The 18,511-nt window shown below is 43.4% G+C and overlaps 1 protein-coding gene across 1 annotated transcript in view; it reads right to left on the reverse strand.

The window, feature by feature from the left end:
- DNAAF11 (dynein axonemal assembly factor 11) overlaps positions 1-15,133 on the reverse strand; it is a 95,562-nt gene extending 80,429 nt beyond the window's left edge. The window contains exon 1 of the mRNA XM_037020793.2: positions 14,996-15,133. Coding sequence (XP_036876688.2) covers positions 14,996-15,005 — 10 coding nt within the window. The 5' untranslated portion in view covers positions 15,006-15,133. The remainder of the gene's footprint in view (positions 1-14,995) is intronic.
- Positions 15,134-18,511: the final 3,378 nt, after the last annotated feature.

Consider the following 18,511-nt stretch of genomic DNA (forward strand, 5'->3'; position numbering starts at 1 on the left):
AGCAATATGGAGGCTCCTCAAAAAACTCGAAATAGAAATACCATTTGACCCAGAATTCCACTTCTAGGAATTTACCCTAAGAATGCAGCACTCCAGTTTGAAAAAGACAGATGCACCCCTATGTCTATTGCAGCACTATTTACAATAGCCAAGAAATGGAAGGAACCTAAGTGTTCATCAGTAGATGAATGGATAAAGAAGAGGTGGTACATATACACAATGGAATATTATTCAGCCATAAGAAAAAAACAGATCCTTCCATTTGCAACAACATGGATGGAGCTTGAGGGTATTATGCTCAGTGAAATAAGCCAGATGGAGAAAGACAAGTACCAAACGATTTCACTCATATGTGGAGTATAAGAACAAAGGAAAACTGAAGGAACAAAACAGCAGCAGAATCACAGAACCCAAGAAGGGACTAATAGTTACCAAAGGGAAAGGGACTGGGAAGGATGGGTGGGAAGGGAGGCACAAGGGCGGGAAATAGAAAGGGGCATTTCGATTAGCATGTATGGTGTGTGGGGGGCACAGGGAGGGCTGTGCAACACAGAGAAGACAAGTGGTGATTTTACAGCATCTTACTACGCTGATGGACAGTGTCTGTGAAGGGGTATGTGGAGGGGACTTGGTGAAGGGGGGAGCCTAGTAATCATAATGTTCTTCATGTAATTGTAGATTAATGATACAAAAAAGAAAAAGAGGTCTATCAAAGTGTTTGAAGACATGCCAGACTAAATGCAGCAATAATCCTGAGGTGGATTCTGTACCAGGTAAAGATATGCTAGAAGAGACATTGGACCATGTGGGGAAGTTGGGGTTCCTATGGCCAGGATCCTCACTGAACTTAAACCACCTGATGATGTAACTGGCCTGTTCCTAGGCTACCGCCTCCACACCTGTAGGCAATAAGCTATTATTGCACTGTATAGATAGCTTGGCCCAGTGCTCTGAGAAAAGGCAAGAGATGCTAGTGCTCGACCTACTGCCGGGAGAACAAGCTGGGTAATGAACTCTTTCACCCCAAAGAACGTTTTGCTGTCAGTTTCTTTGGTCACATTGAATCCATAGCGAATTTGCCTGGAGCTGAAACCCATTGGCAAGACAATTGGTGAAAGTCGGCAGGGTTCATTGTTGACCAAGGAAAAAGACAGGCTGCCCTTACGGGAGGGGTGCTTCAGTGGGCTGCCCCTGTGATGGGGAGACAGTGGATCGTCCCCCAGTGGGTATGTGGTCTGAGGTGGCTTGCCTCCTAGAGGACTGGGCCCCACCCCAGGACAGGAGGCAAGTGGAGGTGACACCTGAGGCATTAGGGGTGGCCCTTGGTATAGTAAGAAGGTCTTTGAGAAACAGAGTGCCTGTGAGGCAGCAGGGACTGTGGGTTGGCTGCTTTTCACAGTATTAAAAAGGTCTACATAAGAGACCCAAGAAATGGCGACTTGAGAACACAAGCGCAAACTTCTGTGGATTCCCTGAAGAAGGAAATGGCATTGATGCGAGAGGAGGCAGCACAAGAACACCGGCAGCAAGGTGCCATTGAAGAGGTAAAAAATTCCTCACAGAATGAGGCCGCAGTGCTGCCAAATGTTCTGGAGGAGGAAGAGGCCATCAAGGAAAAGGAAGAACTGAGGGAAGCACAGGCGGAGGAGCACAGGCGGAGGTGGCACGAGAATGCCAACTGTGAAGCATTGAGGTGAAGGTAAGAGACCTTCTGAAGACTGAGCTGGCAGTGTTGCGAGGCACTGTAGCAGAGGAGGCACTCGGGGGAGGGGAGAGAAAGGGGCCATCAGCCCCAGAAACGGAGGAGCTGGGGAGGGATGAAGGGGTGGTGCTGGAGGCACCTGGCCCCTCCTGTATTGAAAGCATGCCCAGTGGTTGTAAAGAAAATAAAGACTCAGCAGCTGAAAGTTCCACAAGGAGAGGAGCAGCCCTGTCCCCAGGTTGTGGAGCACTCTATGCTCCGCCCCTATACTCAGGCTGAGCTGGTGGATTTGGGTTCCTCATTTAGGCAGAAGCCCTTGGAGTCAATATTAGCTTGGCTCCTGTGTCTGTGGGACTGAGGGGTGGGTGGAATTGTTCTGTTGGGATTAGCGATGGGAAAGCTGTCTTCCCTGACAGTGCAGCCTGCCTTAAGGCAGCAATTACAAAATGCACATCAGACCCCAGGGAGTCACTCCCTCCTCAATTGGCTTATGGCCACACATCATGCTGTGTGGCCCAATCTGGGTGATCTACCAACCTCTCCTGTTAGATGGCGGACATATGTTGAGCTCCAACAGGTGTTACGAGAGCTAGGCATAAGAAATGCCATCTATAGTCCAGAGAATTATGGCCCATATGAAGAGATTTTCACTACTGGGATGAGAAATATTGTACTTCAAATGGCTCCTACATCCCTCTTTGGGTCTCTAGTGGCCATTCTTTCCCCTCACTTAGGGCATCCCGTAAGCGAGGTGACATGTACTAGCAGACTTAGGAGAGGCTGAAGCAAAGAGAACCTAGAAAGAAATAAGATCTTTTATTCACAAGAAGAATTTACAGGGCCCCTGAAGGTTATGAGGACCTAGATGTGGGTTGATTTAATACAGGCAGGAGCAGATGGAAGGAAATTAGATGGGAAGTCAAATAGGATCTTACTGGAGTTATGGCAATAACTGAAACCAGAGCAGCAGTTCCAGCCATTAAGACCAAAGAGGCAGAGGTCAGAGGCAGAGCCATGAGTCTGGCCTGTGTGTTTGCAAGACTTCCTGCTGGAGAGTGAGCCAACCTCATTGAACCCACACAGGAAGGTGATTGGGGAACATGGTTTGACTGAGGGGAAGGTCAAGGTATCTGCCCTGAGGGACCGGGGGGAACTGGAGGCCACATGTTAAAATAGCTATCCATTGGTCCCTAGCGAACATACAATGAGTCCTGGCTCTGGTGGACATGGGCTGAATGCTCACTGATTCATGGTAATCCTGAGCAGTTCCCTGGGACCCCCAGTATCATAGATGGATACAGGGGTAAGGCTGTCATAGTGAAACAAGCCCAAATCCCTTTGGGAATAGGGCATCTACCCCCAAAAGAGTATACTGTGTATATATCTCCTATCCCTGAGTATATTTTGGGGATTGATATCCTGCAGGGTCTATGGTTGCAGACCACTGCAGGCGAGTTCAGACTGAGAGTACGTGTGGTGAAGGCAGTTCTGAGTAGACATGCTAGGTACCCACCCATAGCTTGCCTGTGCCTCAGCGGGTGACTAATACCAAACAATATAAACTGTCTGGAGGGCATAAAGAGATTGGAGAAACTCTCCAGGAGCTGGAAAAGGTGGGTATTATAAAGCCCACTCATAGTCCTTTCAACTCCCCAGTGTGGCCAGTAAAAAAGCCAGATGGCTCCTGGCATATGACTGTGGATTACAGATAACTGAATAAGGTCATACCCCCTACACATGCTGCTGTCCCCTCTATTGCAGGCCTGATGGATACCCTCAGCCATGAGTTAGGAACATACCATTATGAGGCAGATCTTGCTAATGCCTTCTTTCACATTGACATTGAGCAGGGAAGTCAGGAACAGTTTGCCTTCATGTGGGAAGGATGGCAAATCACTGTCCTCCCACAGGGATACCTCCACAGCCCCACCATCGGTCATGGACTTGCAACCCAGGACTTGGCTACATGGGAGAAACCACCAACGGTGTGATTGTACTGTTATATTGATGATGTCATGCTCACACCCGATTCTCTTTCAGATCTAGAAGGCGCAACACCTAGACTGCTGCAACATTTGCAGGAGAAAGGATGGGCTGTGAATAGTACCAAGGTTCAGGGTCCTGGTTTGTCTGTCAAATTCTTGGGGGTCATCTAGTCAGGTAAGACCAAAATTATACCAGAGGCAGTTATAGATGAAGTCCAGGACTTTTGTACCCCTACAACTGTAGCATTGCTACAGGAGTTTCTGGGTCTTCTAGGCTACTGTAGAGTGTTTATCCTGCACTTGGCACAAATTCTGAAGCTGTTATACCAGTTGGTATGAAAGGGCATCAGGTGGGACTGAGATGAGACATGTGCATCTGCCTTTACTACAGCAAAATGGGCAGTCAAGGACGTTCAGGCCTTGAGTGTGATAGACCCATCATGGCCCTGTGAGCTGCTGGATGTTCATGTCACTGAAGATGGTTATGGCTGGGGTCTCTGGCAGCAGCTTGAATGAACTTGCCAACCCGTTGGATTCTGTTTACAACTCTGGAAGGGGGCAGAGGTACGATACACTTTGATAGAAAAACAACTGGCTGCCATGTATCATGCCTCGCTGGCTACAGAACCCATCACTGAAATGGCCCTGATAAAGGTTTTAACCACCTATCCCATCTTGGGTTGGGTATGAGGCTGGAGTTAAAAGCCAAGGAGTGGTGTGGCACAAATGCCCACACTAGCCAAGTGGGGTGCTTACCTATAGCAGCATAGTGCCTTCTCTAGTAGCCCCTTGAGTGTAGAGTGAAGAACTCCAACGCTTATTGCGGCCAGGGACATATACTACTGAAAAGCAGGAAGAATCTGCTTTTGAACCATTAGTAGCAGAGAGTCCCTATCGGGAGGGAAGAGCCCCTGTACCCAAAGATGCATGGTACACAGATGGCTCCAGCCATGGGCAGCCCCCAAAATGGAAGGCCATAGCCTTCCATCCTAAGACTGAGACAATATGGATGGAAGATGGTGATGGGAAGAGCAGCCAATGGGCAGAGTTGTGGGCTGCGGCTTGTGATCAGCCTCCCCTTTAGTTGTCTGCACTGACAGCTGGGCTGTCTATTAGGGCTTGACCCTGAGGCTACCAACCTGGTACCATGCCAACTGGCTGGCTGGTCACCGACCCCTTTGGGGGCAGGAATTGTGGCAAGACTTATGGGCCTGTGGTCAGACAAATAATTACAGTATATCATGTGACAGGTCATTTGCCACTGGCATCCCCAAGAAATGATAAAGCAGATAAATTGTCCCAGATACGTTGGTTAGAAGGAAAGCCTGCCTCTGATGTAGTCCAATGGTTACATCAGTGTTTGTTGCATGCAGGGCAAAAGACAATGTGGGTTGTAGCCCATCGGTGGGGCTTGCCTTTGACCTTTAAAGAAGTCAGTAGAGCCCGGCAGGAGTGTGTCATGTGCTCCGAAAGGGACTTACACTGAGTTCCACAGCAACATGGGACAATAGCAAAGGGGCCTATACCCCTCTTCAGGTGGCAGATAGACTATATTGGGCCTCTACTTGTGTCAGAAGGATATCAGTATATCATGACTTGTGTGGACACAGCTACTGGACTTCTGGTTGCTTTTCCTACCCATTGTACAGACCAGCAGATGACCAAAAGAGGCCTGGAGTAACTTTTTGCTACGTATGGCCAACCACAGGTGATTGAGAGTGATCAGGGCACCCATTTTACTGGACATACACTGCAAGAATGGGTGCGACAGCTGGGAATCAAATGGAAGTTTCATGTGCCATACAATCCTACCACAGCAGGCATGATAGAGAGGCACAATAGCTTGTTAAAATCTGGACTAAAGTCAGATACCAATAGTCTGCGGGGATGATCAGTCCACCTATGGACCGTGCTATGGTGTTTGAATGAGAGATCCCTAAAGGGAACCCTGAGCCCCATAGGCATGTTAACACCTATGGCTGCCTCTCCTATACAACTGCAAGTACAACCCAAGGAAGAATCACTGAAGCCGAGGTTCAGCCACCAGAATAACATATTGCTGTTAGCACAACTGCACTGAACCCTGGAGACTCCATTGAGTGGACATGGCCTTGGACCTTCCGACACATGAACCAACGAAGGCTGGCTCTCCTGGAACCTTGGGGACAAGGCCTGGAAGCTGGCCTCCTGTGTATTCCTGGAATAACAGCAGAGTGGCCGCCAAAGGTCACAGTAGTATATCCTGAATGGCCAGAAGGTAGGAGCATCTTACTGGGGAGTTTTGTTTTATCATTATGGCCAGTGCATGGACCTCCAGTAGCATTACATATAGACCCTTCAGTAACTCCCACAGGGAAAGGAGTAAAAGTATGGTATACTAGATGTATACTAGACCTGGAAGGGACCCTCTTCCTGCTACTGTCATATCACAGGACCACTCTTTTGCACACATCCTACTTGATGGACAAGATTTGCCTATGTTGGTGTCATTAAAACATGTGTCTTATCACCCCTAAAGTCTTTGTGGATTGGGAACTTCCTCTGGCTTGAGGATTATTATAATTTTTTGTTAATAGGAATCTCCTCTGGCTTGAGAATTATGATTTTTGTTACCTGTATCAAAATCTTGTTGTATCTTAATTTTTGTTATTATCTCTAAGTTGTTGATATCCTCTGTTGCTGTAGTGGAATCTGGTTACAGTGCTCCAGCTTTCTCGCACAGGAACCACTGTGGAAGACTGAATGTGTGTAGATTGTAAGGCGAGAATCCTGGAGGGGTGGAGTGTGGGGAAGTTGGGGTTCCTATGACCAGGATCCTCACTGAACTTAAACCACCTGATGATGTAACTGGCCTGTTGCTAGGCTACCGCTTCCACACCTTTAGGCAATAAGCTATAATTGCTCTATATAGAGAGCTTGGCCCAGTGCTCTGGGTGGAAGCAGAGATGCTAGTGCTCGACCTACCACTGGAGAACAAGCTGGGTAATAAACCCTTTCACCATCCCCCCCAAAAAAAATAAAAATAAAGGCAGCCAGAGAGAGAAAAATGATCACATACAAAGGAAAACACATCGGGATATCATCAGAGTTCTCAGCAGAAACCTTACAGGCCAGAAGGGAGTGCCGTGATATATTTACTCCAGTGAAATATAAGGGCCTTGAACCAAGAATACTCTACCCACCAAGATTATCATTTAAATTTTGAAACCAGATTAAACAATTTCCAGATAAGCAAAAGTTGAAGGAATTTACCTCCCACAGACCAGATCTACAGTGTATTTTGGAGGCACTGCTATAGATGGAAGTGCTCCTCCTAAGACTAAATAGCTGTCACCTGAGAAAATAAAACCACAGTAAAGGAAGTAGGCCAACTAATTATCAAGCAAATGCAAAATTAAATCAGCTAACTCCACAGTCAGTCAAGGGGTACACAAAGAGTACAGAATATGATACCTAATATAAAAAGAAGGGAGAAGGAAGAAAAAGAAGGAAGAGGAAAAAAAGAACCTTTAGATTGTATTTGATATAGCACACTCAGGGAGTTAAGTTAGACTGTAAGATAGTAAAGAAGCTACCCTTGAACCTTTGGTAACCACAAATCTAAAGCTTGCAATGGCAATAAGTACACATCTATTGATAATCACCCTAATTGTAAATGGACTGAATGCACCAATCAAAAGACAGAGTTACTGAATGGATGAAAAAATATGACCCATCTATATGCTGCCTACAAGAGACTCACTTCAAACCCAAAGTGAAGGGATGGAAAAAGATATTTCATGCAAATAATAGGGAGATAAAAAGCAGGTGTTGCAGTACTTGTATCAGACAAAATAGACTTCAAAACAAAGAAAGTAACAAGAGACAAAGAAGGACATTACATAATGATAAAAAAGAAAGTCCAACAAGAGGATATAACCATTATAAATATCTTTGCACTCAACATAGAACCACCCAAATATGTATGTAGAACAAATACTAACAGAATTAAAGGGGGAAATAGAATGCAATGCATTCATTTTAGGAGACTTCAACACACCACTCAATCCAAAGGAAAAATCAACCAGACAGAAAATAAGGAAGGAGACAGAGTCACTGAACAACACATTAGAACAGATAGACCTAACAGACATCTACAGAACACTCCAACCAAAAGCACCAAGGTACACATACTTCTCAAGTACACATGGAACATTTTCCAGAATAGACCACATACTAGGCCACAAAAAGAGCCTCAGAAAATTGAGAAGGATTGAAATTGTACCAACCAGCTTCTCAGACCAAAAAGGTAAGAAACTAGAAATAAATTATGCAAAGAAAACAAAAAAGCCCACAAACACATGGAAGCTTAACAACATGTTCCTAAATAATTAATGGATCAATGACCAAATAAAAACAGAGATCAATCAATATTTGGAGACAAATAACAATAATTCAACACCTCAAAAACTGTGGGATTCAGCAAAGGCCATGCTAAGAGGGAAGTATATTGCAATAAGGCTTACCTCAGGGAAGAACAGTCCCACATGAACAGTCTAATCTCACAATTTAATGAAACAAGAAAAGAAGAATAAATGAGGCCCAAACTCAGTAGAAGGAGAGATATAATAAAGATTAGAGCAGAAATAAATAAAGTCGAGAAGAATAAAACAATAGAAAGAATCAATGAAAGCAGAAGATGGTTCTTTGAGAAAATAAACAAAATAGATAAACCACTAACCAGACTTATCAAGAAAAAAAGAGAGTCTACACAAATAAACAGAATCAGAAATGAGGTAGGAAAAATCACTATGGACACCACTCAAATACAAAGAATTATTAGAAAATACTATGAAAAATTATATTCAAAGAAATTGGATGACCTAGAAGAAATGGACAACTTTCTAGAAAAATACAACCTTCCAAGGCTGACCCAGGAAGAAACAGAAAATCTGAATAGACCAATTACCAGCAATGAAATTGAATCAGTAACCAAAAAACTACCCAAGAACAAAATTCCTGGACCAGAAGGATTCATCACTGAATTTTATCAGGTATTTAGAGAAGACCTACTATTCATCCTCCTTAAAGTATTCCAAAAAGTAGAAGAGGAGGGAATACTTCCAAACTCATTCTATGAAGCCAGCATCACTCTAACACCAAAACCAGGCAAAGACACTGCCAAAAAAGAAAATTACAGACCAATATCCCTGATGAACATAGATGCAAAAATACTCAACAAAATATTAGCAAACCAAATTCAAAAATACATCAAAAAGATCAGCCATCATGACCAAGTAGGATTTATTCCAGGGATGCAAGGATGGTACAATATCTGAAAATCTGTCAACATCATACACCACATCAAGAAAAAGGGCAAAAATCACATGATCATTTTCATAGATGCTGAAAAAGCATTTGACAAAGTTCAACACCCATTCATGACAAAAACTGTCAATAAAATGGGTATAGAGAGCAAGTACCTCAACACAATAAAGGCTATATATGACAAACCCACAGCCACCATCATACTTAACAGCGAGAAGCTGAAAGCTTTTCCTCTAAGATTGGGAACAAGACAAGGATGCCTGCTTTCCCCATTTTCATTCAACATAGTACTGGAAGTTCTAGCCATGGCAATCAGACAACACAAAGAAATAAAAGGCATCCAGATTGGTAAGGAAGAAAGTAAACTGTCACTGTTTGCCAATGACATTGTATTGCACATAATAAACCCTAAAGAATCCACACCAAAACTACTAGAACTAATAACTGAATTCAGCAAAGTTGCAGGATACAAAATGAATACACAGAAATCTGTTGCATTCCTCTATACTAATGTTGAACTAGCAGAAAGAGAAATCAGGAAAACAATTCCATTCACAACTGCATCAAAAAGAATAAAATACCTAGGAATAAACCTAACTGAGGAGGTGAAAGACCTATACCCTGAAAACTACAAGACTCTCATGAGAGAAATTAAAGAAGACACCAATAAATGGAAATACATCCTGTGCTCATGGATGGAAGAATTAATATTGTCACAATGGCCTTCCTGCCTAAAGCAATCTAAAGCAATCCCTATCAAAATACTGACAGCATTCTTCAATGAACTAGAAAAAATAGTTCTCAAATTCATATGGAACCACAAAAGACTCTGAGTAGCCAAAAGCAATCCTGAGAAGGAAGAATAAAGCTGGGGGGATTACACTCCCTGACTTCAAGCTCTACTACAAAGCCATAGTAATCAAGACAATTCAGTACTGGCACAAGAACAGACCCACAGACCAGTGGAACAGAATAGAGAGCCCAGATATAAACCCAAGCATATGTGGTCAATTAATATACAATAAAGGAGCCATGGATAATTCAATGGGTAAATGACAGCCTCTTCAAAAACTGTTATTGGAAAACTGGACAGCTACATGTAAGAGAATGAAATTGGATTATTGTCTAAGTTCATACACAAAAGTAAACTCGAAATGGATCAAAGGCCCAAATATAAGTCATGAGACCATAAAACTCTTAGAAGAAAACATAGGCAAAAATCTCTTGAATAAACATGAGCAACTTTTTTTCTAAACACATCTCCTCCAGCAAGAGAAACAAAAGCAAAAATGAACAAATGGGACTACATCAAACTAAAAAGCTTCTGTACAGCAAAGGACACCATCAGTAGAACAAAAAGGCATTCTACAGTATAGAAGAATATATTCATATGTGACATATCTGACAAGGGGTTAACATCCAAAATATATAAAGAGCTCACATGCCTCAACACCCAAAAAGCAAATCATTCAATTAAAAAATGGGCAGAGCATTTGAAGAGATACTTCTCCAAAGAAGAAATTCAGATGGCCAACGGGCACAAGAAATGATGCTCCATATCACTAATCATCAGGGAAATGCAAATTAAAACCACAATGAGATATCACCTCACACCAGTTAGGACAACCAGCACCCAAAAGACAAACAACAACAAATGTTGGCAAGGATGTGGAGAAAGGGGAACCCTCCTACACTGCTGGTGGGAATGTAAATTAGTTCAACCATTGTGGAAAGCAATACGGAGGTTCCTCAAAAACTAAAAATAGAAATACCATTTAACCCAGGAATTCCACTCCTAGGAATTTACCCAAAGAAAACAAGATCTCAAATGCAAAAAGACATATGCACCCTTATGTTTATCGCAGCACTATTTACAATAGCCAAGATATGGAAGCAACCTAAGTGGCCATCAGTAGATGAATGGATAAAGAAGATGTGGTACATTTACACAATGGAATATTATGCAGCCATAAGAAGAAAAGAAATCCTACCATTTGCAACAACGTGAATGGAGCTAGAGGGTATTTTGCTCAGTGAACTAAGCTGGGTGAAGAAAGACAAGTACGAAACGATTTCACTCATTTCTGGAGTATAACAACAAAGCAAAACTGAAGGAACAAAACAGCAGCAGACTGACAGACTCCAAGAAGGGACTAGAGGTTACCAAAGGGGAGGTATAGGGGAGGGCAAGTGAGGAGGGAGGGAGAAGGGGATTGAGGGGCATTATGATTGGCACACATGGTGTGTGAGAGGATCACGGGGATGACAGTGTAGCACAGAGAAGACAAGTAGTGACTGTGGCATCTTACTACACTGATGGACAGTGACTGCAATGGGGTGTGGGGGATACTTGATAATATGGGTAAATGTAGTAACCACCATGTTGCTCATGTGAAATCCTCATAAGAGTGTATATCAATGATACCTTAATAAAAAAATAATAATAATGTGAAGCCTAAAATTATACAACTTCTAGGAAAAAATTACAGAAAAATCTACATGAATTTGGTTAGGCAAAAATTTCTTGGATATAACACCAAAAGCAAGATCTATAGAACAACAAATTGATAAGCTGGACTTCAAAACTGCAATCTTCTGCTCTTCAAAAAACAGTGTTAAGACAATGAAAACACAGGCCTTAGATGGAGAGAAAATATTTGCAAATCATACATCCAATAAAGGATTTCCAGACTATAGAAAGAACTCTTTTAATTAGTAATAAGGAAACAAATCAATATAAAAAGTAGGCGAAGTATTTGCATAGATGCTTAACCAAAGAACATATATAGATGACAAATAAGCACATAAAAACATTCTCAGTATCCTTAATCATTTGGAAAATGCAAATTAAAACAACAATGGGATATATTAAGCATCTATTAAAATGGCTAAAATAAAAAAGACTGACCATACCCAGAGCGGGTGAGGATGTGGAGGAACTGAAATTCCTGTATGCTTCTAATGGCATGAAAAATGGTAAATAGTTTGGCAGTCTCTTTAAAACGTCACCATAAAGGTACCACATGAACCACTCCCAGGTATTTACCCAAGAGAGAGCAAAAAGTATGTCCATACAAAGATGTGTACAAAATGCACAGTGCAGATTTATTTGAATTAGCTCCAAACTGGAAACACCCCAAAGATCCAGCAATCGATAGATGGATTAACAAATTTTAGTATATCTACACAATGTAGTGCTACTCAGCAATAAAAAGAATAAACCATTGATACATACAACTACGTGGATGGATAAGAATAATTATTTGGAAAGAAGCCAAGACAAAAAAAAGGTGTGTACTGTATGATTTCACTTACATAAAATTCTAATAACTGCAAACTAATGTATAGCGTCAGAAACCAGATCTGCGGCTGCTGGGGAGAGCGGGAGAGGTGGGAGGGAGGAATTACAAAAAGGCACAGGGAAACCGGTAGAGATGATGGGTTATGTTCATTATCGTAATTGTAGGGATGGTTTCATGGGTGTACACATATGCCAAAACATCAAATTATCTACTTGAATATGTAAGTTGTTAAATAAAAGAGAAGCAGAGCAATAAAGTTAAACTCTCAGTCTAGGCAGGTCAGTCATACAGAGGTCAGGTCTTAGTTGGAAAGAATGGGGCCCTGAAAAAAGGGGTCAATAAATCTGGGTGATTCACCCCAAAATCTCAAGCCCAGAGTTCCCTAAACTCCACTCTGCAGACAGCATACAGGAGTGAGCCATTCCTCCCTGTTAAGGGCCAGCACTCCCCTGTGCAGACCAGGAGCTCCTGTCAGGACCTGCATGCACGTGCCCTCCCAGCCTCTTGGCCAACAGGTACACTGAAGTCACATGGTCTGGCTGAGGACGTACTGGGCCTGATAATGGAGGAGAGGGACTGTCTCTCAAAGGAGTTTCAGGACATAATTAATGAGGCAGAAACACAGATGTGGGAACAGATATGTGGGTGCTAAATCAAGGAGGCAGGAATACAAAGTCAGATAGGGTTCTGATCTGTGGACACTCTCAGGGAGTTTAAAGGGTTCAAGAGCTCTGAGAGCTATTACAAGCATGCTGCCAGGATGGGGCCTAGAGGCATGCCCAAAGCGATAACCATGCTCTCTGAGGCAGAAATGACAGTTTCTGTGGCAAACAGTGGAAGAAGTACATGAAAGGCTCCTAGAAGTATTTGTGCTCGGGTGGATATACTGTGAGGCTGGAGATCTGGTAGATAATGTCCCAGGGAACTAAAGCAATAGCGGATGTTCTGGGGAAAGGGCACCAGCATCACTAAAAAGTTCACTGGTAGCTCTGCTCTGAGGCCAGGCTGACCACGGGACAGCCTGAAAGAAATGGCAATGATAGACTCCCAAAACAATGAAAGCCAGGCAGCAGTTTAATCTGAGAAGTGAACCAATGTTATAAAGACGGAAGCCTGGAGACATGGGCATAAAGGCCCTGCTCTATCTGCACAATCAAAATACACCAACGATTGCTGACCAGCAGGCTGAGTACAATGGCCTCAAAACAAAACTCACAATTTCTTATCCAGTTTCCAGACATTAGCCAGTTTGGGGACCTGAAACTAGAGTTGCCTGATTTAGCAAATTAAAATACTGGGTATCCTGTATTTTGTCTGACAACCCATTGACTAAAAGAGAGGCCCAACCCCGTCTTGGCCATGATTCCTCCAATCCTTTCCCCAAGAACTGATGGCCATTTACTCGAGTGACAATACATTGGGAAAAAGCTGAACACCAAAACATGTTGGGGCCTGCGGGACACAGGGGTTGAGCTGACATTAACATCTGGTAACACAGAGCATTGTCAAGGTATTCTTGTTAGAGTGGGAACATATGGGGGCCAGGGAACAAATGGAGCCGTGCGCCTGTCCGGCTTGCAGTGAGCCCACAGTTGTTAATCCATCAACAAATGTTGAAGAGTATCTGGGTTGTTTCCATTTTTTAGCTACTGTGAAAGCAGTTGATATAAAAATTTGTATACAAGTCTTTGTGTGGACAAAGACTTTGTTTTTTTGGTAATATGTGGGAGTAAAATGGGTGGGTCACAAGACAAAAATAAAATTTTCATTTAAGTTTTTACTCCTGTTTGTCTATTTTTTTTTTTTTGTCTGGTGTGTTAATGGAAGAGTGTGAGACTAAGTATCAGTAACTGGTTTAGGAAAGGGGCTTCACTTTTACAAATCAGCTGCCTCTCCACCAACAGGCAATCAGCTCTTCCACACAGAAACCCTGCCATCTAGCATACGCAGTCTCTTGACTTAAAAATGTTAATTATGACACTTTTACAAGAAGCAATCAATTAGGCTGAGCAGTGCAAACCCATCATTTGGGGAGGTCAAAACGGTGTTGGTATCAGAATGGTTCTAATATAAGTAACTGTTGGTCCCATCACTTTGCACATTCTCTTGGTGTATTTTTGAACAAACACTTTACAACATTTACCCTGTTTGTAAAACAATACCACTCTTCCCTTGGTGTTGGAGAGGAGGAAGCTTAGGCCCCCAGGGGTGAAGTCCACTCTCAGTCCCTCACAGCTAGTGGGCGTAGGAGGCAGGCAGGCCCCAGAGTCGGTTCCCTCAACCACCTGACTGCACCGCTTTCCCGATGAGCCTGAAGGCTGCAGCCCCAAGTCAGCGACTACCCGAGGACCACGCGACCAGGAGACGCGCGGGCCTGAACCGGGGTGTCCGGCGCCACCCCCCTGAGCCCTCCACTACCCCTTTCATCAAGCCCAACGCCTTTCTCACCCACCCCAAGTCCACCGTATTTGACGGATGAGGGGCCTGAGCCTCCAAGAGGCAAGGCTGCGGGTCCCGCCAACGGATGGCCTGGCACAGCCGGTGTGCGGAGGACGAAGGGCCGGGCTGAGCCAGGCGTGGAGGACGGGACGGGGCGCGGTGGACTGGGCTGGCACGGCTGGGCCCTGGGACCCGGGACAACAGGCCGCCACGGCCGGAAGGGGCGCCATCGAAGGAGGAAGGTGGGAAGGGGCGCTTACTACGGCCCATGTCGCCTCTCGGTTTCGCGGTCCCGTGAAGTCGACCCCGACTCTCGGGAACTCCCGTCAAGCTTCCCTGTCAAGCCTCTGCACCTGCACTCATAGTCTCGGGAGCCATGGCAACGGGGACGCTACGGCGGCCGCGCCGGGCCAGACGGCGCCGCGTTTCCTGACCGCAGGAGGGGCAGAGAGAGGAGACTCCGAGGGCAGGGGCTCCCGGAGAAGACTGAGGCTCTCCCCGACGCCGGCCTAGCCTTGTTCCACGTCTCCGCCTCGGGCTGCCGCAGACGGCTTCTCTTTGTCCAAGTCATCTGGCCAGACTAAACAAGGAACCACAGGCAGAGTATTTCCTGCTGCGCTCTGCCTCCTCGGCATGCCCCTTAGCCCGCCTTCTACTTTTGTTCTCTTCGTGTTTAATTTAATGCCCTCCAGAGCCAGATCTGTATTTGGCCCCCACTCCGTTTACTAGCTGCAGGATAAACGTCCCTTATTCTCAGTTCCCACATATGTAAAACGAATAATAATAGCCTCAAAGGATCATTGTGAAGCTGTTTAACAAAATAATTTTGAACGAATGAAAGATACTTCATAAAAACAGCAGGCTCAGTATAAAGGTTAGTTATCACTGTTAGATTTCCTCTGTTTAAGATCAAAGCCCAATATCAGTGAATTTCCTACTAACAAGTTTTCTAGAAACATGTACCCACCACTTTCTTAATTGTAAAAGGTAGGAGTGTTATTTCCTACAGCTCCCCCCCACCCCGACCCCGCTCTCCCATTTCCCCAGACCTCTCTCCAAAGTGTCAGTGTGCCTCATACAATTCTGACCTAGAACCAGAATTCAGCCATACAATTCATCCTCATCATGACAATTCATCTTCATTCACCCTCAGATGTTCATATGTAGCCGTTTTAATCGTTTCAGTGTAGCACACCTCCCCAGAGTTGTTTTATTTGTTTCCACCTTCACTCATTTTGGATCCCCTTCCACGACTCTCACAATCAGAATCAATTTGTTCTGTGTATATGGTTTCTTTGCAGAAGGTGGGGGCAATGGGGAGTTTGTTTTTTAGATGCCACATGTGAGATCATACAATATTTGTCCTTCTCTGACCTATTTCACTTAGCATACTGCCCTTAAGGTCCATCCATATTGCCATAAAATGCAGGATTTCCTTATTTTTTTATGTCTGGATAATATTCCACTGTGTGTGTATATATTGGTATCCATATATCACATTTTCTTTCTCTGTTCATTTGTCAGTGGACATGTAGACTGCTTCCATGTCTTGTCTATTACAAATATTGTTCAGTGAACATAAGGGTACAGGTATCTTTTCTAATGAGTATTTTCATTTTCTTCAGATAAATGCTCAGAGGTGGAATTGCTAGATCATCTGGTAGTTGTAGTTTTAGTTTTATGAGGAACCTCCATACTATTTTCTCTAGTGGTTGTACCAGTTTACATTCCCACCAACAGTGCACAATGGTTCCCTTTTCTCCACATCTTCATCAACACTTGTGATTTCTATGCCAGTCATTCTAACATGTATGAGGTGATATGTCATTGTGATTTCGATTTTCATTTTCTTGATGATTAGTGATGTTGAGCACTTTTTCATGTCCTGTTGGCCATTTCTGTGGCTTCCTTTGGAAAAACATCCCTTCACATCCTCTGTCCATTTTCAAATAATTTTTTTTCTATTGAATTGTAGGACTTCTTTATATATTTTGGATATTAATCCCTTAGCAGATATATAATTTGTAAATATCTTCTCCCATTCTGTAGTTGCCTTTTCATTTTGTTGATTGTTTCCTTTGATGTGCAGAAGCTTTTTAGTTTGATGTAGTCACACTTGTTTATTTCTGCTTCTGTTACTTTCAGTTTTGGTGTCAAATCCAAAGAAATCATTGCCAAGACTGATGTCAAGAAGCTTACCTACTATGTTTTCTTCAAGGAGTTTTATAGTTTTATTTTTAATATATTACTATTAATTATTGCCCTCTATGCAAAAAAAAGTGCAATATGTAAAAGATTTTTAAAATTTCCTCCCTCACAATCATAGTAAACAATACAGAGTGCATACTTTTTTTCTGACGTGTGTATGTTTACATTATACATTATAAAAGAAGATTCACAGAACAATGTTGAGTGTAAATAAATGTATTTTTTTTCAGCAGACACCTGTTAAGCATTCACTGATGGCAGTTATTAGGGTTTGCCAAGTGGAGACAAGAGCACAAACTCTTGTTCTGAGGCAGAGAGGTAGGAAAGCCTAACAGAGTAGATTGAAAGAACAGCTGGGGAAGCTAGTCAGTTTGGCAATAGAGAGAACTGCATGGTGGTGATTTTTGAACAGCAATCCTGAGAAATTAGATCAGGGGTAACAGGGGCCTTAAATGTCAGGCCAAAGGAATTAAACCAGAATGGTGGGATTTCAGGTACTACATCCATACAGTGGGAGGAATATTTGGAGTTCCAAGACACCTCCCCAAATCACTCCAACTATGAACTTAGGTGACATCCACTGCTCCTACCCAAAAGTCTGGTTCCCATCATTTTACTATTTTTTGGAAGCAAGACAGGGTAGGGTGAAGAGTATGAGCTTTTCAGCATAGGCATTGGAGACCTGGTTCAAATTCACAAATTTATTACTATGTGGCATCGCACAGATGACTTCACCTCCCAGAGCTAAAACTTCCCCATTTCCACATAAAGATAACAATTTAGGCAACCATCTGTGGCTGTCCCTCTGAGAGGTCTGTGTGCTAGTATCTGATCACTCCTGTAGGAGATGACATGCGGTCAGCAACAGGCTAGTTGAGCAAACACGACTATGTCGAAACTGGTGCATTATGACATTAAAGGGTTCACTAAGGCTGAAATAGGTCTAGCTTCTGGCAGGAAGCTGGTGCCAGGGGACAATCTAGTAGAAAGGTAGTTTCTGAGCTGACAGAGGCATGAAGTCAGGGGCAATATAAAGGACCTCAGACTTCTGTGTCAGAAGAGACAAGAGGGAGGCAGTCCAGGACTCTACATAAGTTCTCAAGAGCAACTGCAAACCAGGTATCTGTTATGTCGGCTCTGAGCTTCTCTCTGTACATTCAGACAAACTCATTCATTAACATTCAGCCTCACTCTTAAACTCTCTAGTGGTCAAAGAGGCCTTGAGTTTTTTCTATGAAACTTAGTATCTGAGGAATTGGAGTATTTTATTCATTCATACCCAAGTGAACAAACTATGGAGCTGTCATCTACTCTAAAATCATATCTGTGTGCTCAGTACTGCCCGAGAGCTTTAAAAGTGTTAATTCTCACATCAACCCTTAGAGGTAGGCAATGTTATCATATCCATACTACAGATAAGGAAACTAAGGCCCAGTGAAATTATATTACTGGGATTTTGTGCCCAAACCTGCACTTTACTGCATCATTTTTGAGACTAAGAAGCTACTTGAGGTCACGGCGGGGGTTTGCTTTTCATCTCTGAATCAGCTCTCAGAACAATTCCTGAC

Source organism: Manis javanica, chromosome 2 (genome assembly GCF_040802235.1).
Source record: "Manis javanica isolate MJ-LG chromosome 2, MJ_LKY, whole genome shotgun sequence".
Classification (NCBI taxonomy): domain Eukaryota; kingdom Metazoa; phylum Chordata; class Mammalia; order Pholidota; family Manidae; genus Manis; species Manis javanica.